Source organism: Acomys minous (genome assembly GCF_964271855.1).
Source record: "Acomys minous genome assembly, chromosome: 2".
NCBI lineage: Eukaryota > Metazoa > Chordata > Mammalia > Rodentia > Muridae > Acomys > Acomys minous.
The window spans coordinates 109090498-109117138 of NC_140484.1; the positions used below are offsets into that span (position 1 = coordinate 109090498).

The following is a 26641-nucleotide window of genomic DNA, read 5'->3' on the forward strand; positions in this document are numbered from 1 at the left end:
TTTCAGCCACAAAGCTGTGCAGCTAGGCTTAGAAGGAAGTGGGGTGCTTAGAGGCACAGCTGAAGCTGACAGGATTACCTGAAATCAAGAGTGACTCCTGGAAAAGTTTTTTTAATTTTATTATTTTTTTATATTTTTATGCACATTTAAGATGCATGTCCTGATATGTGTGGAGGTCAGAGAACAACATGAAGGAGTCAGCACTCTCCTACCTGTAGGTGGGTCCTCAGGCTTGGCAGCAAGGTGAGCCATCTCACTAAGCCCTGGAAGCTTTAAACCAGCAAAGGACGATTCTTCATACCACTGTATTCTTGGAAAAATGAAATCCATATAAACAATGACTCGGTTAGCCATCTAACTTAAACTTAGGTTTTCAACTCCAACAATATACAGAAGGTTTTGTTTTATTTTGTTTTGTTTTGTTTCCCCCATGATATCGCTATAAGCATATTAGGAGGTCATACAGGATTATGGTTATTGAGGAGGGGTTGTCTCTATGACTTGGTTATTGAGGAGGGGTCTATGCATTCAGACAGCTGACATCTCTGTGTCTTGGCCACTAAATGCCGTATCCTTCATCACCGTGTTGTCACGACAACAGTGAAGATGCTCACATTAGCCACATCCCTTCATAGGATGGAGAACAGTTGATCTGGACCTGCACACAATGCTTCTAGACAGGGTACATCACAGATTCAGGATCATCTGGAAAAGAAAACAATACAGTTTCTAGCAGGGAAAAGAAAAGTCAAAGAGACAAGCAAGGACAAGACAAACTATGGATATATTTATATAAAGCAGTGTACCCACTGAAGTGTGTCGGACCACAAGTAAAAGGAATTCCTTAGAAGCTGAGTTTTGCAATAAAGAGATGCACTGAGACACACAGCAGAGGCAGCTGTGAGGTACAGTGTACAGTTGTACCCCCTCACTTCTGGGACATTTGTCCCAAGAACCTTGGATGATACCAAGGTTCCAAATTTTATATAGATTGTATTTTTCTATAAATGCTTATAATAAAATTCAGTTTATAAACTAGACACATAAGAGACCAACAGCAAAATTCCAATAAGAAAGCAAAAGGATTACATGAGCATACTGTTTTAAAAGTTATGTGTCTGTTCTCTCTCTGAATGTCTCTGTGCATAGTATGGATGGGTGGCTGGATGTGTCTGTTCTTTCTCTAAATGTCTGTGTGCATGGTATGGGTGGGTGAGTGTGTACTCATTTTCTTATCTCTACACGTGTGTGTATGTGCATGTGTGCGTGTGTGTGTATGTGTGTGTGTGTGTGTGCCAGAAGTTGACATTGAGTAAAGTGGAGACACTTTATTGAAGCAGCATCCCTCACTGAACCCAGTGCTTGCCAATTTTAGCTACTCTATGTAGCCAGCTCCCTCTGGGAATCCTCGTGCCTGCCTCCTGGCCTGAATTTTACATGCGTTCTAGAGATCCAAACCCCAGTTCTTTGTTTCTGCTGCAGGTACTTCATCCGCTGAGGCATCCTCTAGCCCTCTCAAATTCCTTCTCTGCTGTACCAACCCTTCTTGTGCAGATGATGTGGGCTGATATTTAGGAAGCGCTCATAGCTTCCCTTGGACATATCCCTAGTGCCAGCATCACTGTTCCTGTAGGAAAAGGATACCATCACTACAAGCACTGAGTACCACAATCAACCTCTACATTTTTCAGTTACAATCTTTTGAAAATTTTACATGTGATTACTATATTTACAACATTTCTATTCCCCCACCCAACTCCCCCTGTGTCTCCCCTCCCCCCTCAAATTTCATGACCTCTTATTCTTAATTATTATTGCTTTACATATATACATGCACACACACACATACACACAGAACCTATGGAGTCTATTTAGTGTTGCCATCTGTACATGTGTTTAGGGCTGACCACTTGGGACTAGGCAACCCATCAGGAGCTCATGCATGAAGAGAGCTGGTTCTCCACCTCTCTGCAGCCTTCCCGTCCACCTTCCGCTGCTGTCAACTTGACAAGTGGCTGACAGGCATCACAAACAGCATGGTGGAGTCACTGGACGGAGGAACGGTTCACATCCAGAGCAGTGTTGAGATGCACAGGGCGGGGCTCCATTGCCTTGCCCAGAGAGGCATGGGATTTCAAACTTGCTTGCATGGTTTATTTCTGGAATTTCCCATTTAATATTCTTGGACAGTGATTTTAGATGGCTGAATCCATTTTCATGAAGGGACAGGCGTTATCATGGTTGGCTACACAAGATCAAATTTTTAAAATGAAAAGAAATAAAATATACTCAAAAAGGAGACATGTGAAACTGATAATAAGATGAAAATGGTCCAGTATTTAAATCTCTGGCTATTCCACATTCTCCTTATTAGTGGGCTTTCTGAACATATACCATATACTCAAATCCAATAAGATCTTGACCTTTAGACTTAATGAAATTTAAGATCTTTAAGAAATCTGTGTGGAAAGCAAGGACTGACTCTGACATGCACTCTGGTGCCCCATATTTGACCACCTTCCCTTGGTAGGGGAGGCCTGGTGGCACTCAAAGAAAGAATAAGCAGGCTTCCAAGATGAGACTTGATAGCCTATGACCATATAGTGGGGGAGGAGGCCCACCTCGGTCATAGATTTAGGGGAGGGGAATTGGGTGAAAGCGGGAGGGAGGGAGGAATGGGAGGATACAAGTGATAGGATAACAATTGAGATGTAATCTGAATAAATTAATAATAAAAAAAAGAAAATCTGGGCTATATTTGGGGAGTAAAGGAAAGGAAAAACTGAGGTTCCAGGGCTCAGCTTTGCCTCTGTGGGGTTCTGAAGTGTGGGTGGGTGGACCAACCTCTAGAGGACTTTGGGGAAAGACATGAGCTGAGCAAATAGACTTGGGGTTCCTTTGGGGCTGCCCCACCCCCAACCCAAGTGCTGTGGGGACCCTGTGCTTCTACAGGGTGGTTCCAGCACATGGTGTAGAACTTTGAAGCTTAGAGCCTTGGGGCACAAGCGCATCCTCCGTTGGTAAGGCCGTGCAGAGTATATCACAACCATTTCTGAATTTGTAAGGGCAGGGTGCATGCTGAGGCAAAGAGGGCAAGCGTGGGTGCTGCTCCTTAGGCACCACCCACTCTATTTTCGCCGCAGGGTCTCTCATACCCCTGAAACTCACCAAGTAGGTTAACCAGGTTAGCCAATGAGCCCCCTCTGGGTGGGGGAGCTCTTTCTGTCTGCACCTTCCCAGTCCAGTCCAGGTGGTGGCTGGGTTCCCTCCCACAGACCAGCTCCAGTTCTAGCCACTAACAGCTCCCTGCTCTCACGAGAGCTGGCTACTTCACAGCTCCAATTTGGTCCCCCTCATTCAAATGGCTCTCCTGATAGACCTTTCCCACTACCTATGTTTATAGCCTCTGTATGTTTGCTTGTCCGTATGAATCATCTACCATCAATCCAAGGGCATCAACAACGCATCATCGATCTCTCTGTCAGTCACGTACCCATCCATGTATCACGTCATCTATCTAATCTTTATTTAAAAAAAAACAGAGCTGTGCTGCGATATGACTCACATTCCACAGAAACCATCTGTCTGAAGCTTGGTGGTTCAGTTCTTGTTATTTTAATCATCGTCATCGTCAATTTTAACAAGCAAACAGGGTTCCATTTGGTCCTGAAGACAGGAGGCGTCATCTTAAGGACAAGCTGGTTTGTTTTTTTTTTAATTGTGATAAAATATACATAAGAGTTGCCATTTCACCCGCTTTTGATCTGCTTACGGGAGATTGCAGCCCTGGCTTGTAGCACAGTATTGTACCAGGGATGGAAGCAGATGAGGTGGGACATAAAGGGTTAAAGCAAGGGATCTGAAAGTGTCTGAACTGAAAGACTGACCTTTAAGCTTCCAGTCCTTGTCGGATAAGCACTTGGTGCTACCACACATGACAGGGTCTTCTGTCATGCCTGAGTGGATCTACTCCATCCAGCCACTGGCTCTGTTAACCTCCCTGCTTGGACATCATGGCAGTTTCACATAACGGCACACAAATTCCTACCTTCCCATACTCAATGTGCAAACCAGTTAAAACAGGTTGTAGACACGCAGAGGACCGTGAACCACACCGTAAGTAATATGGCGTCAGAGACCACTTCCTGAATCAGTGTCCCTCTAGTTCTCCTCCTGATTTTCTTTCTTACGCATAGATTCTTTTCTTCTAGAAGAATCCGGAGGGACTCTGTCACGATAGGAGCCCAGTTGCACTTTCTGAGCTTCCCAGCAAAGCCAAGCTGCCATAGGGAGACGTGTCCCAAACTCTGCTGACAGGTGCTGGCCTGCAGCCACAAGCCCACTCCTGTCCTCGAGGCCAGCCTCGTTCGTGGCCACATGCCACCTTAGCTCATTTCCCCGAACTCTGTGCAGACCGTAGGGACTCATGGAACCTCAGGCCCAGGCAAAGAAACCCGTCTGGGGCTGGAAAGTAGAGCAGGAAGCTCTTGAACCCTCAGGCAGTTAGTTGTTAAAGAGAGGCCAGCACCAAAGAAAGGAACAGTTACTAAAAGCAAAATGGTACTAATAGCAGGGTGCCGGGAATCCTTTATTGAGATGCAACAGGCAAACCACATAGTTGTTAAGTGACCATAACTCTGTGTTAAATAATCAGCTCAGCTGGTCTCTATTTAACATAATAGCTGCCTATTAAACTTAAATTAAGTACAGAGTTAAATGTCTCTAGGACACAACTGCCAAGGCCATAACGAAAGCTCTGGCAGGAATGAGCGCTTGCCGAGCTTGTCCCCCTGGTCTGGGTGTGTGCTGGAGCCCCGTCCCCGTCCCCCTGCCCATCTGTCTGCGCTTGAAGAATGCTATTTTTCCAGAACTGGGGGGGTAGGGTGAGGGACTGGCTTTTCCATGTTGACCATATCGCCAAAGTTTCCAGTGTCGTATACATGCCTGAATACACTGGAACTATTAAAAATGCCTCCAAGAAGCACTCTGAGCCACTCCGGGCTCAAATGTGCCAGAGCAACCGCGACTTCAGTCTCCCTCTGTACTAACCCAAGCCAAAGCACAACCTCGCCCGATCCTCAGATAGCAGGCAGCGCCTTCTACTAACCTCCTTCCCTCCCTGTCATGGTCAACTGCCTCCTTCCTCCCCAAACTCATCCATCCATGAAGCGCTGTGTGCCTACTGGGCTAACGCTCATGCAGCAGTGCGGCGGTAGCAAACACGGACACCAGAGGCCTAATTAGCTTTGGGTGGAAGAGGCAGCCTTTCCCAGAGTAGCTTGTCTCCTGACCCCCTCAGCCTCCAAGCTCTGTTCACCTCATCGTTCACAGCTATTAAAAGGTCTATGTCCTTCTTCCCCAGCCAAGCACGCCCATGGAGTGGTAGTCCTCCCGGTTCCCTCCGGATAGAACCCGCGTGAAAAGGACCTTTCAGATTTTTTTATGTCCCTAGAGATTGTGTGCCCAAGGCTTAGAGGACACTAGGCAAACACTCTATACCACTGAGCCATCTTTTACATTTTTAGTTGTTTTCCTTGGTGACTTTGCCGTATTCTGTGGCTAGCAAGTACCACTGAAGAGTGTCTCCCCAGTGCCCACAACATCCAGGGCTTTGCCACAGTGCCATCAAGACTCAGCTGTTGCCAGCTCTGGTCACCTACTCAAGGCTTTGATGTACCCTCAGTCCTCGTGACCGGTATGGGGACACTCATCCATCAAGACTTAGCTGTCATCAGCTCTGGTCACCACCTCAAGGCTTTTCCTGAGCTGCTGCTTTACAATGACAGATCTTGAAGCTCCCTTCCTGGCAGTGTCCTGTTGTTCCCTCCAGTGCTCAGACCTGTGGAACTTCTGACAAAACCTCCCTAGGCTCTATAGCACTGCCTATGAGACTGTGGCCTCCAGAGTCAGAATCCTTAAAAGCCAGCTTTCCTCCATATTCCAAGCCCTGGGTAGGTGTGATGCACTACCAGCTCGTTCCTGCTTGCTGCAGGACAGGGACATATATCCGAGAGATGGAGTGTAGCTCAGCTGGTAGAATGCTTTCCCAGGTATAAGCGTCATACTTGGGAGGTAGAGGCAGATAGCTCAGAAGTTCAAGGTCAACCTGAGCTACATAAGACCCTGACTCAGAGAGAAAAGCAGGGAGGGAAGGGAAGGAGGGAGAGAGAAAGAGAGAGGGGGGAGGGAGGGAGGGAGGGAGGGAGGGAGGAGGGGGGGGGAGAGAGAGAGAGAGAGGCCTTTCCCTAGCAGTAGTTGCACATCGCCTTCAATCTCAGCACTAAGGAAGCAGAGGCAGGCAGATCTCTGAGTTTGCAGCCAGCCTGGTCTACAAAGCAAGTCCCAGGACAGCCAGGGCTACACAAAGAGACCCTGCCTTGAAAAATACAAAAAAGTAAAGGGGGAGGGGCTCTAACCATGCCTCCCAGCTTCCCCACATCCCTCTACTCCTCTCTACCACAAAACCACAGCCTCAATAGGACTGTGAATGTTAATTTGGGTTTGCATATCACCTGATATTTCCTGAAGACTGGCAAAGCCTAGTGTCCCTCCAGTCCAGGATAAACAGCAGGTTTCATGTCTTTCCTGTAAGAAGCACTTCAGGAAACTGATTAGCCCAGGCTTGACTTCATTCTGTGCTGTGGTAATGTTGGAACTCATCTTTTGCTTCCGTGCCAGGAAATTCTCCAGAAGACCATAGGACTTGTTGCTCCGTGTGGAGGCCTGAGATGCTGAGCCAAGCTCAGAATCCCCAACATCAGCGATGCAATCCAATTGTTACACCCTACATCTTAATATTGAATTCACTGTATCCATGTAATAAACTGGACACGTGGTTTCTTTGCTCATCCTTTTACTCAGCTGTTCAGGGAGATCTCTTCTGTGGAATAAGTTGTGATTTGTTGAGAAGCATAATCCATAATAATCAATATCCCATCTTCACAATAGGGCTGTGAAGGGGGTCATCATGGCTGATGGGGTCTGGGAGGGCAGTTGCTGCTGGCTTTGGTCTTCCACCTGCTTGGAAGGGTCATAGTGGGCAAGTGGCGTCACAGTCCCCACCTCAGCTGTGTCAGGTGAAGGCCTGAGGGTTTCATAGCATTTTCCTCTGAGCACTGCATTCAGAGCACAATTGTTTTTAACTTAATTACTAATGGCTGGAGCACAGCCTCAGCAGGCAAACAGCTGTGTGGTTTCTGTCATGGTTAGCCCTGCCCCCGCTCAGAGACACACGTGCATTGAAAGGCTGATCCGCGACTCAGCACCATAGGGGAGGTTCTGAAAACTTTAAGAGTGGGGTCTTAGATAGAGGAAGTAGGATAGGAATGTCCCTGAGGCTATATCTCACCTGGGCCCCCTTCCCAAATTCCCCTTCTCTCTGGTTCCTGGCCACTAGGAAACAAAAATGCTCCTGTGCCACAGGCTCCTGATACCCTGGTGCTCCTGCCATTACAGAGCCAAGAGGCTGACCCTCTGAGTCCATGAGCCCAAACAAGTCTGTCTTCCTTCAAGCTGCTTTCAGAGAGGTGACGTCACTGTGAGAAGAATGAGAAAAGGAACTAATGGGGTTTGGATTCTGGTTACCCCCATCCCCACCCCCACCCCCACCCCCAAGTCCCACCTGGGTGCAGCTGGACTGGTCATTTCCCATTTCTTTGCTGTAGTTTACCCCGGTGTAAGTTAGGGGATGTCAGTGGTCAGTATGAGGGTTAGAGCAGATAGAGAAAGCTGCAGAGCACAGGGTCCTGTCCTCCACAGCGGCTCCTTCTGATCATAGGGTCTTCACTTTCCCCTACACAGTTCTAGGGTCCTTCCTTGGCGTTTTTACCTCACAATGATGTTCAAACATGGCCTGGTCCGAGGACTCTATTCTGGCTTACTTTCTGTCCTCTCCTCTTTCTTGATTGTATTCTTTATTTATTTTATAATTAATTAATATCTGAGGGGGATGACTAGATCCCTCAGTGCCAACTCCCTACCTACTTTTGGCTATTCCTGCTCCCCACCAAACCAGGGTGTCTGGATCAGACCCCTGACTGCAAAGACTGGACCATTTAGCCAAAGGCTTGAGGGATTTGTTCAAGAGGATGTCTCATGGGAATCTACACCTCCTATTGCTACCTTAACACTATTTCCCCAACAATGTACACTTACCTGTCTCCCCCCTCGCTGCGGGCCTAGTTTGTAGTTTCTTCATATCTGAAAATTGCTTCGAGACCCTTGCCAGTTAGTGACTATCTGAATTGTAATGATAATAGATGACAGTTAATAAATACACTGTTTAAGTGCATGAGAGGGCTGGTGAGATGATTCAGTGGGTAAAGGAGCCCTCTCCTGTCAAGTCTGACGATCCGAGTTCAATCCCCAGATGTGCATCGGGGAAAGAGAAAAGTGGCTCCTGCAGGATGTCCTCTGGCTTCCACACACATCCCATGGCACACATCTCACATACACCTACAAAATAAATCAATGAAGTACTTTTCTTTTGTTTTTCGAGACAGGGTTTCTCTGTGTAGCCTTGGCTGTCCTGGAACTCGCTCTGTAGACCAGGCTGGCCTCGGACTCACATAGCTCCACCTGCCTCTGCCTCCCTGAATGCTGAGACTACAGGCATGCACCACTGCACCCAGCAGGAAGTAATTTTTTTTTTAAAGTTTCCAAGCTTGGTGTGGTGGCCTTTAATCCCAGCACTCCAGAGGCAGAGATCTCTTGAGTTTGAGGCCAGTCTGGTCTTCAGATCGAGTTCCAGGACAGCCAGGATTACACATGTTTAGCCCCTATTTCAAAGGGTCATGTATGGCTAGAGTTTGAAAATGGTCCAATGAAATATTAAATTTATCTCTCATAAGGGTAGAATCCAGTCACTGAAACCCTTCTACTTCGCTGTTAATGTGAATTATTTTCTTGGAGGTGCTCTTACTCAGCTTTTAGACAACAGCAAGAGCAGTATCTTTTGTGATTTTTGAGGCTGTTGCTTTTCTTTTTGGCTGGTCTCAAATTCCTGAGTTCCAGATGCTGCTCCTACGTCAGTGTCCTGAATTCTGGGAGCACTGTGTGGCTCTGTCAGTCAGTAGATGGGGCGGGGGGGGGGGGGCCCGGGGGGAGGGAAGGCAGGGACAAGCAAACAGCAGTCTAAAATCCAGTTCACTTTGGGGGTATAGATGGAGCATTTCAATATTAGTGTATGAAGAGTGGAGGTGGATCGGGTAAGGACGTCTGTCCCTGGACTGTATCTCTGGCCATCACAGCCACCACCATCACATGGATATTCCTACATGGCACAGATGAATGCCACCCCCCCATACACACACACACACCCCTGTTTAACAAGAACATTATAAAAAGAACCGAGATGGCCAACATGCTCTTTAAAGGACTCTCTGTGCTAGAATTCTTGGAAACTATTTTCTTCTATTAGGTCTTTTTTAAAAAGAGAAGACAGAGGTGCTGAAAAGCCAGGCTGAAATGCCAACTCCATTCTCCTCATCCCTCGCCTCCTGGCCTGGCCACTGGCAGCCATAGCTACCAGCCCAGAACCAGGTCCCAACTGGACCAAGCAGCATAACAACATCGCCCAACCCCCACCCCCTAAAGACCAGCGCTGGATCACTCAGTAATCCCAGAGCCCTCTGCAGATGCCAACTCCTCAACACTCACCAGGATAACCCAATCCACAGCCCGTGCCATCCAGGAGCCAGAAGGAGCTGGCATAAGAGAGAGAGACGTGATGATGCTCAACCAGCTTTGACTCTGAGCTAAGGACTTATCAGCTTCTATAAACAAGACAGCATGGTGGGGGGGGGGGTGCATCTTTTTGCTCATATTTTAAAAGGCATCAAAAAGAGAGAACATTGTTAGAAGATTGAAAGAGCATTGTTACGTAAGTGGTGACAAATCCTGCTACTCCCCTGCAGCGAACAGACAGAGCTTAGCAATGGCTCTTAGGCAGCAGCATTTTCCAGCTCCAGTCAAACCACCTTGTCTGGTCCACCCAGGAACTGAGGCTTCTCCGAAGCCCTTGGGTTTGTCAGGAAGTGAGTAAACTAGAGGCTTGGGGCTCCTCTGACTTTGACTGCAATGAGTTCTGACGTGCTAAAGTCTGAGACAAATTTGGAGGAGGGAAGGCTCCCCTCGGGTCCCTCCCAGGCCACGATACGGAGCATCAGAAACACATGTTTCCGTCTGAGCCTCCATGAAGCAGAGAGTGAGATGGGCAGAAGTCCCAAAAACAGCAACAGGGAAGGAGAAAGGTTCCAGGTGCTGTTAAAACGAGGGCACACGAGTCAGCGGCAGCTTCTCGTCCATGGTCGACGATCCCAAGTTAGTTAATAGAACCAGGGACAAAACCGTTCAGCAGAAAGGCAAGCCCCCGACAGCTTTTCAGAGCGAGGAGGCGAGCTCTCCAAAGGTACCCACTTCAGGCTTTGACGGTGAGCAGGAAAAGTCTTTGGAGGGCAGAGCTTGGGGAACACCTGGAAGCCCATTAGAGGTCAACATGAAATTATATACGCTTATCAGGTGGATGGAGTGTGGATGATTTATACCTAAAGCCAGCCTGAATTATCCATCCATCTCCACCTCCACTAACCCCCTCCACAGCACATGCCATATGCACAGTAAGATGTACACTTCATAAGAATAATACTCAGCCCAAAACTCTTATTCAAATTTTGCCCCGAATATTCCATTTTGGGTCCTCTCCTCCTCCTCCTCCTTCTCCTCCTTCTCCTCTTCCTCTTCTTCCTTTAAGAGAAGCAAATTTTTAACTAAGTCACAATTTCTAATTTTTGCTAGAGAGTTATTGACTAATTTGTGAGTCAAAAAGCTGGTTTTAGCCAGTTCCTGCCGAGGTGGAATGTGCCGTCCCCATCCTTCTGCAAATTACAAACACAGGGCTGTTGTCCATCGTAAACTCCTGGCTCAAGAAATCCAACTTTTCATCATAAATTCTGAGAGAAAAAGCTCGCCTGGGTGTCTCCTTTGCCTCAGCCTGTGTTCCCAGACAACTTGCAAGCAACCCAGCCTATGTATGTCTCCCCAAAGGCTAACACTGCAGACCTGCCAACAGCTGCAAGTTATAAATAGGACAGCTTGGGACAGTTGGAGGGGAGGGTCAAGAAGCAAAATCTAATAAGTATTCAGATGCAATGGCCAAGAAAACTCTCTGGAGGGATGAAGAAGAAAAACACTGGTGGAGTGCTGCAAACCAGAAGAACAGTCTAGAGTAACGACACGGAGAATCCCGTGGCCACTGGAACCTGCCAGCTGAGGGAAACTCAATACCTGGGAATGTCACCTCCTTGATTAGATTTTTTTTTTCATGCATGAATATAATGTATTTTGATCAAGCCTACCCCATTCCCTCCCTCCCACAGCTTCCTTACTCACCTCTCCCCAACCCCGCCCCCCCGCCATGTACTGTTTTAAAATAACCCATTGAGTCCACTTAGTGCATGTGCGTGGGCGTAGGGCCATCCCCTGGGACATGCGCAGCCAATCCGAAGCACTGTACAAAGAAAACCGACTCTCCCTTCCTTAGTAGCCATCAATTTTCAACAGTTCCTCAGCTAAGGGTGTGCCCCCACCCACCCACCAATCCGTGCCCTAGACTTGGCTGGCTTGATCTTGTACAGATCTAGCTATGCTCCTGTGCCTTCAGAAAAAAAACCAAGCTCAATCATTCATATCCAGTGGCTGGTTTGGAGGAACAAGTTGGCAGTGTGAGTCATGGGACAGTCAGCGGCTTTCACTAAACATGCTGCATACGCTCCAGGTAAAGGGTGCCTCTAACCGTGCAGCTATACTGCCTCTCCAGAGTGTCGTTGTACCAGACACACTGCAGACTTTCCTCTTGCTGCCCTTCTCTGCCCAGCTGTGGCATGTGCCCAGCCCTCACCAGGCAGGCTACAGTTCCTTTGCCTGTAGATCTAGCCCAGTGCTTCTCAACCTGTGGGTCACAACCTCTTTGGGGATTATGTATCAGGAATTTACATTGCAATTCATAACAACAATAAAACGACAGTTATGAAGTAACAACGGAAATCGTTGTGTGGTTGGGAGCCACCACAACACGAGGCACTGTGTTAAAGGGACACAGCATTTGGAAGGTTGAGAACCACTGCCCTAGTCTGTTCGAGCTGCGGTGACAAAACACCATCGACCAAGGGACTTTAAAGCAATAGAAATGTACTGCTCGTGATTCTGAAGGCTTAGAAGCCGCAGATCAAGGCGGCGGCAGAGCGGGTGCCTGATGAAGGCTTCCTTCTTCCTAAATGGTATGTTCTCGACTTCTCTCACTTGGTGGGAAGGGCAAGGAGCCTCTCCGGAGCCTCTTTTAGAGGATCTGATCCCATCCACTCCTGGCTCTATACTCATGACCCAGTCACCTCCCTTGTGCCTAATCCCATCACTCCAGGAATTAGTTTTAACATATGAGTTTGGCGAGTTCACAAGGATTCAGACCACAGTACCACCTGAGGAACGTCTCTGCGTTGTCTCTGTCAGTGTTCTCTCCCCGGCACTTGGAGTGTTGTCTGGCCAGCTGACATTTTACGGATGAATGGATCGCTCCTGTGGGAAGACACATACAATTTAGAGAAGGCCCACTTAGGAGGCTCTCTTTTCATATACATTCACAATTTATGACTTCTTTGTTTAGCCGTGACGTCAGATGTTCCTTCTAGAAGTACCTTCAGCTTGGGAGCTATGAGTAAGCTGTTCCTTTGTAAAACAGCTGGGCTGCAAAGGGCACGGTGAGATGCGACAAGAGGGAACCTGCTGTTTCCTGCACACGCTGGGTTTTCATTTGGTTGTTTTGGTTCTTCTGGATTTGGTGTGTGTGTGTGTGTGTGCATGTGTGTATGTGTGTGTGTGTGTGTGTAGGCTTCAATTTTTTAAAAAATGTGTGTATGTTTGTGTGTGTGTGTGTGTGTGTGTGTGTGTGTGTGTGTGTGTGTGTGTTGGTTATTTGGGAACTTTTTGAGGCAAGGTCTTTGCTGCCAGGGCCAGGGCAGGCTTTAAACTTTACATAGTTTAAAGTTGACTGTGAACTCTGATCTTCCTGCTTCCACCTGTTAAGTGCTGGAATTACAAACCTGTATCACCATCCACATCTCATGTTGACTTTTCAATGTTCTGGATTTGGGGGATGAGGAGACTGTGTGTGTGATCATGGACTCTTCCACTCACAGAAACTACCTGTCTCTTCTTCCTGTGGGACTTTGCTTCCTGGAATTCAGGATCCACCCTAAGCCCACAGGAAGTGGGTCTTCCTTCTGTTAATAGCGGTTATCACTACGAGACTGTCAGCTGGGCTAGGAGCATCAAGGAGTTCTACCATCACTGATTTCACTCCACCTCCACTTAGCATGTGTGAAGGGTCACTATGCATGGCCTTGGAGGCACTCAGCTTTTATAATAACTAAAATAAGCATCATCAGTCTGCTTGCTTCCTCCCTCCCTGGGGCCTACACAACCTAGAGTAAGAGGCAGAGGGGAAAGAGCAAGGCTGACTGCGTCATCCCCAAAACAGAAGCATGAGAAGGTAACGAGCTCCTCACTGCATCCTACCCTTCTAATCACAGTTCAAAGTTCATTGTTAAATCACAATCCCAGGTACACACGCCTATCCAATGACTGCTTTAAAATGTCACAAGAGCCCTGAAGAGTAAGAAAATCTAGTTATGGATGGAGATCTCAACCTGTGCCCAAGAGTTTCTCCTGTTCGCTGCTGGCCTGGCTACTGGATTTCAGCCTCGCCTAGACAGCCCTTAGCATCACGTAAGTCAATTCCTTGCACTAAATATGTGTGCAGGTGCATGCATGTGTGTGTATGTGGATCCTACTAGTTTGTTCTCTGGTGTTGCCTGACTAGCACACATGTAAACATGCCTACAACTAGCAAAAGCTGGTCAGGGCAATGCTTAAACCACTCTTGTTTGTATCAGTCCTGTATGCTCCCAGCTGAACAAACCCTGAACTAACTTGATATCCTGTAGAAGGGTCAAGAGCTACAGTCTGAAAACTATATTCAGTGATAAGTACACTGGCCATGCATGTGCCACCGAAGATGCAAGTCTCAGAAGCAAGCAGGCTGAGGCTTATTCCTGTTACGGTGGATGTGTCATTCCTCTAAGCATGTGACGTCAGCCATGCCCTGGGACACCTCACATGCAGTAAACCAAAGAGAAGCCATCAGTGGATGGGAGCATGCACTGAGGCTTCCAGCCTGGCTCTGGGGTTGAGGCTCATTGTGATCAACAGACAACCGGGTACGGACACCCTTCTAAGAGGAATTCCTCCGGGGAAAAGGCATCCAGCTCAGGTCTTGCCCTGTAACACCGAGCAAGCCTTCCAGGCCAGCCCTAGAGGAACTTGAAGAGGTGCCGACGGAAGAAAAGATGGGGGAGGCTTCGGGGATCAGTGTCAGGGTTCCCCAGGAGACACAGAGAGGAAGGTGGGTCCGTTGATGAGTTCTCTGGGGGAACGGAGCAGCAGAGGACAGGCTGTGCTTCTCCAGGCGAGAACAAGCCAAGAAAATCCTTGGCAGAAACAGCAGCTAAAGACAGCAACACGGAGCCACGAGACCAGATCTTAGCAATGGGAGTATTGTGATTCTCGGCGGCTTCCCATGGAAACAGGATTTCACCTGTCAGGCTGAGCGGTTCGTGCAAGAAGCTCATTGGTCAGGTGTAGCCGGTTCGAAGGACATGCATCCTAATTGGGAAAAAGAATTCGAAGACTTCTCACATACCATGAATCAACGATGCTTGAAAAACCAAAATAACAAAACTCTCACTAAGTTTCTTTTTATTTTTTATTTTTCCTCCTCACTAAGTTTCTACAACAATGAAAGACCCATAGCAGCCAGCAGGGTCGAGCTCAGTGATGTAATTTGATGCTTGGTCTATGCAGGAAGGTATGTAATATGGGGACTCCTCAGATCCTTACAAAAGTGATAAACAGGCTTGCTAAACAGGCTGGGGCCTGAGATTTTAGCTACAATTCCCAGATAACAAGCTGCTTGTGATGGACGAGCCAGCTAACCAGAAGGCCACTGTTTCCCTGCTGATGCAAGGCACCCTGAAGTGGGCTCCAAGTCCTCACCTCCTGACAATGACACTTCTGCTGTGACTTGTCATAGGTAAGCCCAGAGCGCCCACAGTCCTGTAGGCCCAGTGAAAACCCAGCCCTGCCTCATGCTGTCCACTCGCTCCATCCAAATCCCATGAGGTAGATCTGCCTGGGGGAAGCCAGGCCACAGGCCGGAGCCAAGCTGTGAGAGGCTGTGGAAAATGGAGCCTGCCACTCCGAAGCCCCTGTGGGGGAATATAGCAGGTCCCTCAGCGGGATCCATCTCAGGGATATAACTGGGAACATTCAGAAACAAGCAAACAAAAGCCAGACACTCGAATATCACAGGAATGTCAGGGCTTGAAGACAATCTACTAAAGTCACAGAAGAATCATGTCGGTTATCAGCTCTACGTGGAGCGTGGCAGGCGACAAGCATGGCCAACACAGGGCCTCATCGTGTGAGAGGAGGGAGTCCATGCGGATTCAAAGGAAACAAGGTGATGTTCCCTCTCTCTCTCCTGCTGTCCACACACAGATTCAGGCACATGGAGTCAGGAAATGCCGTCGCTCTTGAGCTGTGGGGTGCTGACTTGAAAGATGACAAAAATACTTTCTTCTTACCCCCGAACCCTCCTTATACCCACTGACATCACTAAAACGGAGCCTAAGGCACTGGCTCTAAAGCTGAGTCAAGTACATTCAAGTTGTAGGCTCACTGCTGATAGCCCTGGGCTTTGGGCAAAGTGTTAACCTCCCTGTGCCTTTGTTTTCTTTTCTGAAAAAAATGCATAGAAAAGATTACTGCACATAGTTTCATATATGAATACATATATACATACATATACACACATATACATATACATACACACACACATATATATATACACATTATATATATATAATTGTTCACCTGGTGCCCAGCTTATAGGACCAGTCATCTCCCACAGTCAAAGCTACAAGAAACGAGATGCCTTCCCAGGGCACTCCACAAATTAATTAATTAATTATTATATCATCAAACAGATAGAGACACCTGCCCACAAACCAGGGAGGCGCCTGCTCCATTGCCAAGGCCACATGAATTTCTTAAATAACCAATGTAATCGTATGCTCATCTTTTTCTTTTCCCTTCTTTCTTATTTTCTTGGTTCTAGAAAGATCGTATGTTTGCCTGTGATCCCACAACTAGAAAATTCTGGAACCAGATTTGAACCTTGCTCTATTTCGATAAAGAATGTCATGTTATTTGTGCTCCATTACTCCCTGTCAGCCCAGGGAAGCCATGTTAGGAGACGCACATGTAATTGAAAGGGGAGCTCTTCCTGTGCTCCCGTCAGCCCTTGCCCACCTGACCATGAACAGAAGCGCTTGCACATTTTTGCAGTCTCTGCCCTTTGACAGATAAGCTGTCACTCTCCAAATGACAGTTTCCGCAGGGATCCAGAAACCACAGTTTGTCATTGTGAGTGATCTCAGGGACAGAGACAGGAGCTGCAGGGTGACTCAAGGCAGAGTCAGGGTCCAATTGTCTTATCAGTTCAGCCATTCGCACTGTGAGCCATGTATCCACGTGCCACGTGAACCACCAGATAGCACAGCAGTGGCTTCCACCCTCACAGGCCTGCCACACAGATACACCAACAGCCGGAAGTGAGGATGGCATCAGCCCCATCCAACAAGGAGAAAAAAGCCATGCCTTCCTTTTCCCAGTACTTGAGGACTGCCTGCCCTTCTCGTAAGGGGAACACACCAAGGCCTCTTCAGCACAGGCTGCTTAAAAGAAGACAGGTGGAATTTGGTTAGCCTTGAAACTACAGTGTTGAACTGCCTAGATTTTTCCTAACTCAAAGGCGTCCCAAAATCTGCAAAACAAGGTAGCCTTCACGAGTTCAGCCATGTGGCAGGGGAGATATTAGGCAACAAGGCTGGCAATATCAGTCCCCTTTTAATCTTTTTGTTGTCCTGGTTTTTCTACAAGCATGTATTGCTTTTATAAATAAGAAGAAAGGTTAAGACTCACACTGGCTACTCGGGGCTTATATGGAAAGGAAAAGCTTGCCATTTACGGAAAGTCGGGAGTCGACTGTGATTTCTCATCTAAAGACGGCTTGGACTTCTCCCGGCATATCTGGAGTAGTATCCTTTGCAACTGCCAAGTCCATAAACACGTTAGCTACAAATCACATTAATAACGCTTGCAGGAAAGGACAGCTTTCATCTGGAAGCTTGCAGATGCCACAAGCGTGCCGCCATTGGTTTCCAGCTCTGGGGGACAGGGTCCTACCCCAAGTGAGGACAACACACCTGTCATTATACAAAGAGACAAAGTCAGCTGCCTGCCTGGTGCTGACTCTTAGGTAGCAGCCACAGTGCCGTGTGAGGACTCCCGCTGGCTGCTCTATGCTGGGTCTTCCTTTTCGGTCCATGCATCGTCTAGCTGAGAAGAATAACCCGCGACTGGTGTCATCCATCCGTAAATACTGTGGACCTGAGATTGCCTCAGACTCAAACACATAAGCTCATGATCTCAGCAGACTCCTGGATCAGGCACAAGTGTGCTGTCCTAAAAAGGCAAGCTTGGGGTTCTAGGGCAGTGGTGGGGAGCAGGGGGGGTGAGGTGGGTAAAGGAGGTGGGACACAGGTTTTAAAAGCAACTTTTACCCCCAGAGAACCACAGTGAAGCCAGCCAGCGTGCCTGGCACTGGAGACAAGTACAAGGCCAGTGGTCTTGGGAATACTGCTCTCTGAGGCCAAATACGATCACTCTGGTTCCTTGGCAGTCCCCAAACATTTACTCAAGGAAGCCCAGGGATTTTGCATTTGTCAGCACTCAGGAGACAAGAGCCTGGAGCCAAGCCCCAAAGCTATCAGCAACCAGTTCTTAGCCAAAGGCTGGCCACCTTCCAAGGCAAGGTCCAGGGACAGGTGGCTATGTGCACAGGCTCCCTCCAAGCTTTATCTCCACAGGCATCCAGTTTTCTCGACATCATCAAGCAGGGCCCTTCCCCCCAGAGGCCATGTAGCCCAAGTGACCCCTGATTTCAAAGGCTGCAGGGAGAGAGTGGCACAACTCTTACCTGAGTGTGTAACATCTTCCCCACAGCCATGGGCTAAGAGGCGGATGGGCCTTTCACGAGCTGTCAAGTGATGAATCTGCTGACCTGAAATGCAGCATTTGTGCGTTCGCAGCATACAGACTCCCCTAAAGTAACAGAAATGCTCCACGTGGTTACTCGTGGACTGATGACCTTAGGCAGCAGTTAGGCTATCAGGCAGGTACCCGCCGCACCCCTCCCCCGGCCCCACCCTCCTCAAGTACAAGAAGTCTCCCCTATGTCAGCGCCTGCCCCCTGCAGCAACCCTTCATGCAGCTACCCATGTTCCCAATCCCTTGAGTCAATGCCTTTTCTAGGACCCACAGGTGCACACACTACTCTTTGCAACATCCTTCTAGAACCCAGCCAAGTTTTTTTTTAGCTTCTCTTTGTCCATCCAAATCACATTTTACCGGACCTTCTGCACACTCTCTGTTGCCCTACGCACGCCGTTGACATGGCCTGCTGTGAGCATCTTAAGGTATGACATCTCTGTTCTCAACATGGTCTCCAAAGCACCAGCCCAGCTCAAGCGGACTCTCACTAAATGGCACAATAAGAAACCCCAACCTTGTAAACATGTCTCTTTCATTTTAAATACCATCATAGTGTTTGGAAACTACCCTAATTGCGTTGGGAATAGTGTTTCAAACCCTGGTTCTCTCTCTACACTCCTACGTCTCTAAATCACATCCAATACGCCACACATCAACCAAAGAAGACACAGCTATTGTGCACTTCGGTTCATTGCAAACTCGATCAGCTCCAATAAAAAGCTGGCATTTTACATAAAGTTAAAATAGGCCCCAGTGCTGAGAGCACAGTGCGCTGTGGTTTCCTGATGGACACAAGGACTTCAGGGAAACGGTTCTTACATTCACAGATGACATCCCAACTATTGTCCGAGTTCCTCTTTATGGAGTCATAAAGATGATGGTTTACGGTCAGGCTGGCTGACATCTTCATCATTCAGCTCCCTCAATGAGCAACAGCCAGCAGCGTCTAACAAAGGTTTACTGAGGGAGTGCCTGCTTCGAGCCGGGACCCGACAAATGAGATTTGTCTCCAAAGTTTTCAGATTTGCTAAAAATATACTCTATTTCACAAACAGTCAGGATTTAAAAAAAATAATAATAATAGATAGATTTTTCTCCAGGCTTCCTGCAGGGAGCCCACTGGGTGAAAATGTATCTAGGGAAATAAAACCTTCCTTCATGGGCCTTGCAGATCTCCTGAAAGGTTTTGTCTCCAGCTGGCTCAGGAGCGCTTTCTCATTAAATGCAGCGCAAGCTGTGTCTCTCAGCAGCTCAGCTTCAGGGCACACTGCAATCCATCACCCCTAGGAACCCGTCCAAGCCGAGAACCAGAGGAAGTAAGTACGCATGCCCACTGGACCTCCTCCCTCCCTATGGAGCTTTCCCAGTCAAGGGAACAGGACAGCTTGTTAACTCTTCTGAGGCCCAATTTCTTTATGTGCAAATTTCTTATCAGGATATACTGAGAATATTAAAGATAAGCCACCTGGATATGTCGAGAAAGACTCCTTGAGTGAGTGCATTTCTTCCAACTATGAACAGACTGGTTATGATAGGTGGACTGTCGAGTACATGGAACAGGAGAGATGGGAAAGGAACAGACAGGAGAGCAACATGTCAGGACGTTGCCCAGGCTCGGTGACATCAAGATTCTTGACTTTGTTGCACAGTGCAAGGCATCAGGTCTCAAAACAGCCAAAAAGTCCCCAGAAGCGGACATGGAAAACACAGATTCCTGAACCAGACAGAATCTAGGAGTCTGTGGCCCTGATAATATGCATTTCTGTGTGTATATACTATGCACGCGCTACGCATGCCTGCTTGCATGTGTTTAGGCACACGTGTATGTGTACATGCATGTGTGCCTTCCCAATTGCTCCTACTTTAGGCAGGCTGTCTCAGTTGAATCCAGAGCACACCGAAACAGCTAGTCTCACTAAACATGGAGCTCCGCACTGAGATTATAGGCAGGCCATCATGCTGGGTTTATGCGGTGCTGGTTATCAAACCCAGCGCTTCACACCGCTAAGCAAACATCCTACCACCTGAGCTACGTCTCCAACCCAGACCACACAGCATCTGCATGCACCTGCAGTAAGAGCCCAGGTCTACAGGTTGCACTCCTACAGGAAGGGAGGGGTATCAGAGGCTAGAACAAGGTCCTGTGCCCTGGCTCCATTTGCTGCTGGGCCTGTGGCCCTGGCCACCATGTAGGCACCGGGTGGGCACGGCTGACAGGAGTCAAAGTTGAAGAGAATGCAGACAAGAGAAGAAGAAGTGCAAAGACCCGCTCACCTAACATAGAAGGGCAGCTGTCGTGACCAGGGACCCTGTGGCACCAATCCCTGCAGCAGCTGGCATAGAGAAGGAACATGGCAGGAGAGGAGACAGAGGAGCCTGTGGTGGCTTCCATCCACAGGCCCAGCAGAGAAGTCAGGCCCAGGTGATGGTCCTAGAGATCCAGTGCTCAAGGATCACCCAGAAAGGAGAAAGAGCAATGAAGAGACTCCTCCAAGGAGATCTGTAAAGGAAGAAGGTGTCATGAGGTCTTGAGCAGGCAGCCTAGGAAAGCAGAGAACCAAAAGAGAAGGGACAACGGGGTCAAAGGGCACATGATGTGGGGGACTTGGGAGCACAGTCGATACTCCATACAAGTCTCGGGCCAGTCAGCAATATTGCTTTGGAGGAAAAGTGATTACACCCTACAGTGTGCTATTGTTTGGAGCATGCACTTACAGCTTCAGATATGTCTGACTGACACAGTTTGTTCGTTTTTAAGTCGAAGAGCTTTCTACGTGTTCAAATACGCATAGAGAGAGGCTGGAGTGGAGGTGCATGCCCACGATCCAGCCCTCGAGAGATGCGGCCAAGAGAATCCAGAGGGCTTGCCTGGGTTCCGACTCCAGCACAGTAACCTAAGCATGCTGGAGCACACATGTAATCCCAGCACTGGGACGTGGAGACAGGAAGATCATAACCTGAAGCTGTCTTCAGCTCTGTAGTGAGTTCAAGGCCAGCCCGACTGCGCAAGGCTCTGTTGGGAGTCGGTCAACCATAAATTGAATCAAGAGTTGTCTCATTTTCTTTTTGATCAATAATAAGCCTAAATAGAGGCGGGGGAATCAAATATTACCATTATAGAACGAACTTCTGGGATCCAATAATAAATCTCAATGCCTCTAAAAATTCATGATAATTACATTTTATTGTTCCAAATTTAGTAGTTGAATTGTAAGAGTTTAACATTATATTCTGTGTAATTCTTTGCTGAGACTCTCTAGAGCACCCACCTCCTATCTGACCAATTGGGATATCTGACGTTATACTCGATATAACGCTTTGTAGCATGGACAAGCAGGAACACCAGAGGATCTACTCTTTCATTGATCCAGACCATGTGACCTGCTTTAGCCACTGCCGTGTTGGCAGATGCAAGAAGAGTTGTCAGTGCCTGTATGGTTTTCACTTGGCCCAGAGAGAGCTGTCTGATCCCTCAAAGTCCCTGGAAGTGGACTTTGTCTTGCATAACTGCTGCCCCCAAACTACCAAGATTTAAGAAGCTAGCCAGGCTCAGCCTGAGCCATAGGGCTATGTAATTCCCAGGCAAGACCAGGTGAGCACAGCCCACATCAACAGAATCCAAACCACGGTGCAGACCTGAAAATATGAACAGAGTGTGGAGGCTGCTGCAGCACACTGAGGGGTCGGCTTTGCAGGTGCAGCAGCATTACTGCAGCAGCAGCTGACTGGCGGCAGATTAGGATTGTGACTTTGTTTCTGTTTCTTTGCTTGTTTTTCAAGACAAGGATTCTCTGTGTAGTCCTGGCTGTCTTGAACTCTCTTTGTAGACCAGTTTGGCCTCAAACTCACAGCTATTTCCAGCCTCTGCCTTCCTGAGGGCTGGGATTATAGGCCTGTGCCACCGTGCCTGGCTGTGACTTGGTTTCATCTGTATCATTTGAGGGTTCAAAAAATAATATAGCCGAGCTGGGCACACACCTTTAATCCCAGCACTCAGGAAGCAGAGGCAGGCAGACCGCTGTGAGTTCGAGGCCAGCCTGGTCTACAAAGCTAGTCTAGGACAGCGAAGGCTACACAGAGAAACCCTGTCTCAAAAAACCAAAAAACAAACAAAAAAATATAGCCTTCATGCAGTTAACTTTGTATATCTCTAGTAATAATTGGATTACTCAACTATGTTCATCTATTTTCCTATTGGATGATTTGAAAATTCTTTTTTAATGCATACAATAATTATTCATAATAATGGGTCTTATTAGGATATTGTTTTAAAAATTATCTGTATTACCTGTAGATATTACAAGTGTCTGTGTCTTAATTGATCACTAGCCGGGCCCGGCTAGTGATCAATTAAGACACAGACACTTGTAATATTTTAAAATAGCCTTAGTTAACCTGGAGCAGGGCAGATATCAATCCTCTAAACTACTTTCCACTGTAGGACTTCAGGCAGGGGATCCCTCTCTCAATCCCATGCCATCTGCTTCTAATAACTTCTATCAAGTTACCTCCCATCCATAATCCCAAATACTTGTTAATGTTCTTCATCTGGGCCGGATTCTCCATCCATGCCAGCTAGTGCGTCTCCTCCATCTAACCCATGGCGGCCTTCCTCTCTTTACTTCAGGTCTCTCTCCTTCCTCGTCCTGGCCGGCCTTTCTTCTTCCCAGAATTCCTCACTCTCCTAGCCCCACCTATCTCCTCTGCCCTACTCAGGTGGGATGGCTTTCTATTAAGCAAAAGGTTGGTCAGACAGCAAGCAGTAATTAGCATCAAAACACATCAGACCATCCCCCAACATTAGGGCATTATTTTCATACCTGTATTTAATCTTTTTTGATATTTGCACCCCAACTACCGTTTCTTGTCTCACTCTCACTCCATTTATCAACCTCTTCCCTCTTCCTAACCAGTCCTCATCATATATATATATATATATATATATATATATATATATATATATATATATTGTGTGTGTGTGTGTGTGTGTGTGTGTGTCCCGTTAAGTTTCATTAGGGGTACTTACAAAGGCAAGAGTGAGAGGCCTTCTACAGGTCCCTGGGCACCTTGCCAATGATGTCTAACCATGCAACAAGGATAATAATAATAAATCATGTATTGGAAAGTGTCCACTGAGTGTTAAAAGTATGGTGACGGGGGAAGGGGTCCCAACTTGCAGCCTATTTGTCATGAAATCATGGCTCTTGTCAAATCATTAAAGCCTTGAGAGATCACTAGAGAGAGTCTGCCCTCCAGCCTGGTCCCTGGTAGCACTGTGAAGAACTGTCATTCCCTCCTGCTGTATTGGCCTCTCTCCTGGCCCGTCTCTGTTTTCAAATAGTCACAGCCTGGGCCTGTCATGACAACACAGGTAGATGTCTTATGCGTCACCACCTTCTTTTGTATGAATCATGATTCTTCTCATTTATCCTAAATGTGTCGTCTAAGATCTAGACTTCCCACCACCCTTGGCCAATGGATAGTTTAAGGCATTGGGGCTACTCCACCTATGTTCTAAGAAGAAGGCTATGGTTAAAAATAGTATACGATGTGACTTTGTTGGAAACTAGGTGGAGTTGTACTAGTCCCCTTCTCAGTGGTCACCTCTACCCTGAGTGCCCACCACCAAGTCATGTGACACTGATTATGGCCTCCAAATCCATTACCCTCACACCCATCTTTACACTCAGGTCTTGATCACAGGAAATGCTGAGGCACTCTTTCTGAATCCTGGGTCCCATTCTGAACCCTAAAAGTTGGCAGAGATTCAGAGGTCCCATCTATCTTGTTAGACCGTGCTCTTTAGGACATTAGGGACCTGGTGTGAAGAGAGATTGTGCACATTACAAGGCAACTTGAAGCTCACAAAGCGCCAAGCCTTTCCCTACCCTGTTACAAGACTCATTGTTTCCACTTTTGTAGGTGTGACTCACGCAGAACCTGATATTCCTTGTGAGAACAGCCTGCTCCCCATTCCCCTTCTGTGTCATTTGGCTAAAGACAACTCCGTCTCTCTCCATCTCCACAGATAGACACACCCAAGCCAAGTCAAGTCCGTCAGAGCATCCTTCTCTCTGGCAGCAGTGGCTGTCTCCTGGTTCTTCTCTTTCTCAAAGGATCACCGTTCCAAATAATAAGAGATGGAAGAATGGGCCAACTGATACAAGTGAGGTTCAGTAGCAAGGCTTTTGCCCAAAACTTTTCTTTCAACTGATGTTGCTAAGCAATAAGGGAGAAGACATAGCTGCTGGTAGCTGCTGTGCTGGAAGCCTGTCCAAAAATGACTCCACTCCAAGCAAAGAGGAAAGGAACAAAGACAGACACATCCTGAGACATCTAAACGTTTGCATCTAATCATCCCTGGAGCTGACTTACCCTTGGTTTCTCCTTGATAAAAGGTAATAACATTGCCCCCCCCCCTTTGGCTTGATGCTGTTTTAATTGGGTTTGCATACAATCTTTCCAGTTTCTATAGTAGCCCTGACTTTGTGTTAACCTTAGGCTGTATGTCCAACAATTCCTATTAGAATACATCTTGCCCATCCTCCTTCAAACAGCTTCATCAGTTTGATGTCCCCAGCACCTTGCCCCATGGGCCCATGCCTGTTGGGACATCTAGGAGCTCATGAGCCCTTTCATCCTCCAGCAGTTGCTGTCACAAGTAGCTAGGCCCTGCTTCCCACTTGCAGTCAGCAATGCCATCTCACCAGCTTCTCTGTGTTAACCAGGCCAGGGGACTTAAAGCAAATGAGTTGGGGCTGGAGTGATGGCTCAGCCATTAAAGGCTAGGCTCACAACCAAAACTATAAGAAAATGAGCTGGGGGTGGGTGGCTCTCTTCTACAGAACAAGTTCCAGGACAGCCAAGGCTACACAGAAAAACCCTGTCGAAGAAGAAGAAGAAGAAGAAGAAGAGGAGGAGGAGGAGGAGGAGGAGGAGGAGGAGGAGGAAAGAAAAAAAGAAAGAAAGAAAAGAAAAGAAAAAGAAAGAAAACAAAAGAAAAAACGAATCCTCTTGACACACTTCTTTTCATCATCGAATGTCCAAGTTTGCCTGTCAGCTACTCCTGTCCTTACAGAAAGGAGTTTTGGAAGTCTGAGCCAGTAGGGGGATTCCAAAGTTGGTGAGCTGACAATATTGACAGTGTCTCTGCATGTGTGTTTAGCCACCTGCTTCTATCCAAATAGAGCAGTGTAGTACTGACCACAGGAAAGAGGGCAGACCTTAGCCTTGTGATACAAGCAACAGAGTCCCGTGTAAATGCACTTCCTCTCTTAATTCCTTTGTTTCAAATGACCTGGGTCCCAGTTGCCCAAAATGTCTTCACTAAGACCTCACAGGTTAGGTATCTGTTCACCTCACAAATACAATGCACTAAGTGCAAACCTCCCTGCTCCATTTCTTTCAAGAAACTGCCTCTGCCAATCCAGTGTTCTGGAATGCTCTCGTCTATGCACGGCACAGCTGTTGCCCTCTTGAACCCTCAACAATCTGTGCTTACTCTCATAATACCAAGCTAATATCATTCCATCATGAGGTAGGGGGTTGGAGGGATAGCTCATGAAACCCCACCCCTCCCTGAGGACTTATGGACAGGTGGAGGAAAGCTGTTCTCCTCAGTGAGAACAGTCACCCATGTTCATTGGTTCACTCAACCAGGCTTACGTAGACTTGCTGCTGTGGTCTGTCTTCCTGTCCTATCTGGGATAAACAGACATTTGTTCAACTCCTCAGGAAAAGTTCACCTAACTAACACGCAGGCACTCAAAGGAATATTTTCAGGCCAGGCCAAGGAATCCAGCTCCTTTTCTTTTTCCTTTTCCTTTTTTGATTATTTGAGACAAGGTCTCACTATAGAGCTCACAATAGCCTCAAGCTCGGAGGCCCTCCCTCCTGAGCCTCCTCAGGGCTGGAGTTACAGGTGTGTGCCTACACAAGTTTAGCTTTCTTCTTTCAACATTATCACGATGCTGAGTGTGAGAAACCTGAATGCAGACTGTTAACTAAGCAGGTCCAGCGTTCATTTCTGCCATCTCTCTGAGTATTCCCAACCACTTTGGTATTAATTCCTGCCCTAAAGCTGGAGGGTCCCAGGATTGAATATACATCTACTGTGACAATGTCACTGAAACTGACCGGATCTGCCCATCTTCATGATAACCCACAGATCCCTCCAGATCAGTGTATTCAAAGCAGAACCCAGCATTTTCTTCCAAAACCTGGTCAACTAATCCACCTCTTAGCTCTGTCTATTGACCCCCACGTGTTCAACACATATTCATGAAAATCGTGTGTGCCCAGTTGACACTGCAGGCATGGTATCTGTATTCCACTCCTCCCCTCCATCCCGCAGTAGCCTTGGTCTCCCATCACCACCCCCGTAGCCATGGACTTGTCTGCCACGTAAGTCTCATCC

General features: G+C 47.5%; 1 protein-coding gene and 1 long non-coding RNA gene across 3 annotated transcripts in view; both read right to left on the bottom strand.

The window, feature by feature from the left end:
- Window positions 1–1442: 1442 nt before the first annotated feature.
- Window positions 1443–10713, bottom strand: LOC311588526. Of its 2 annotated transcripts, XR_014776235.1 has the most exons (4): window positions 9658–10713; window positions 8155–8454; window positions 6513–7535; window positions 1443–1627 (listed from the first exon to the last, which is right to left on the bottom strand). It is a non-coding gene; the product is annotated as an uncharacterized lncRNA (long non-coding RNA). The 2 variants fall into 2 exon arrangements; XR_014776236.1 differs by lacking the exon at window positions 9658–10713 and having other exon boundaries at window positions 8155–8793.
- A 1711-nt stretch (window positions 10714–12424) lies between these two features.
- Window positions 12425–26641, bottom strand: part of LOC311578217 (uncharacterized protein) — a gene marked incomplete at both ends in the record, with an annotated part of 42120 nt that continues 27903 nt past the window's right edge. Inside the window, 2 exons of the mRNA XM_084748017.1 lie at window positions 12425–12570; window positions 18152–18276. Of these exons, the coding sequence (XP_084604143.1) occupies window positions 12425–12570; window positions 18152–18276 (271 nt within the window). The remainder of the gene's footprint in view (window positions 12571–18151; window positions 18277–26641) is intronic.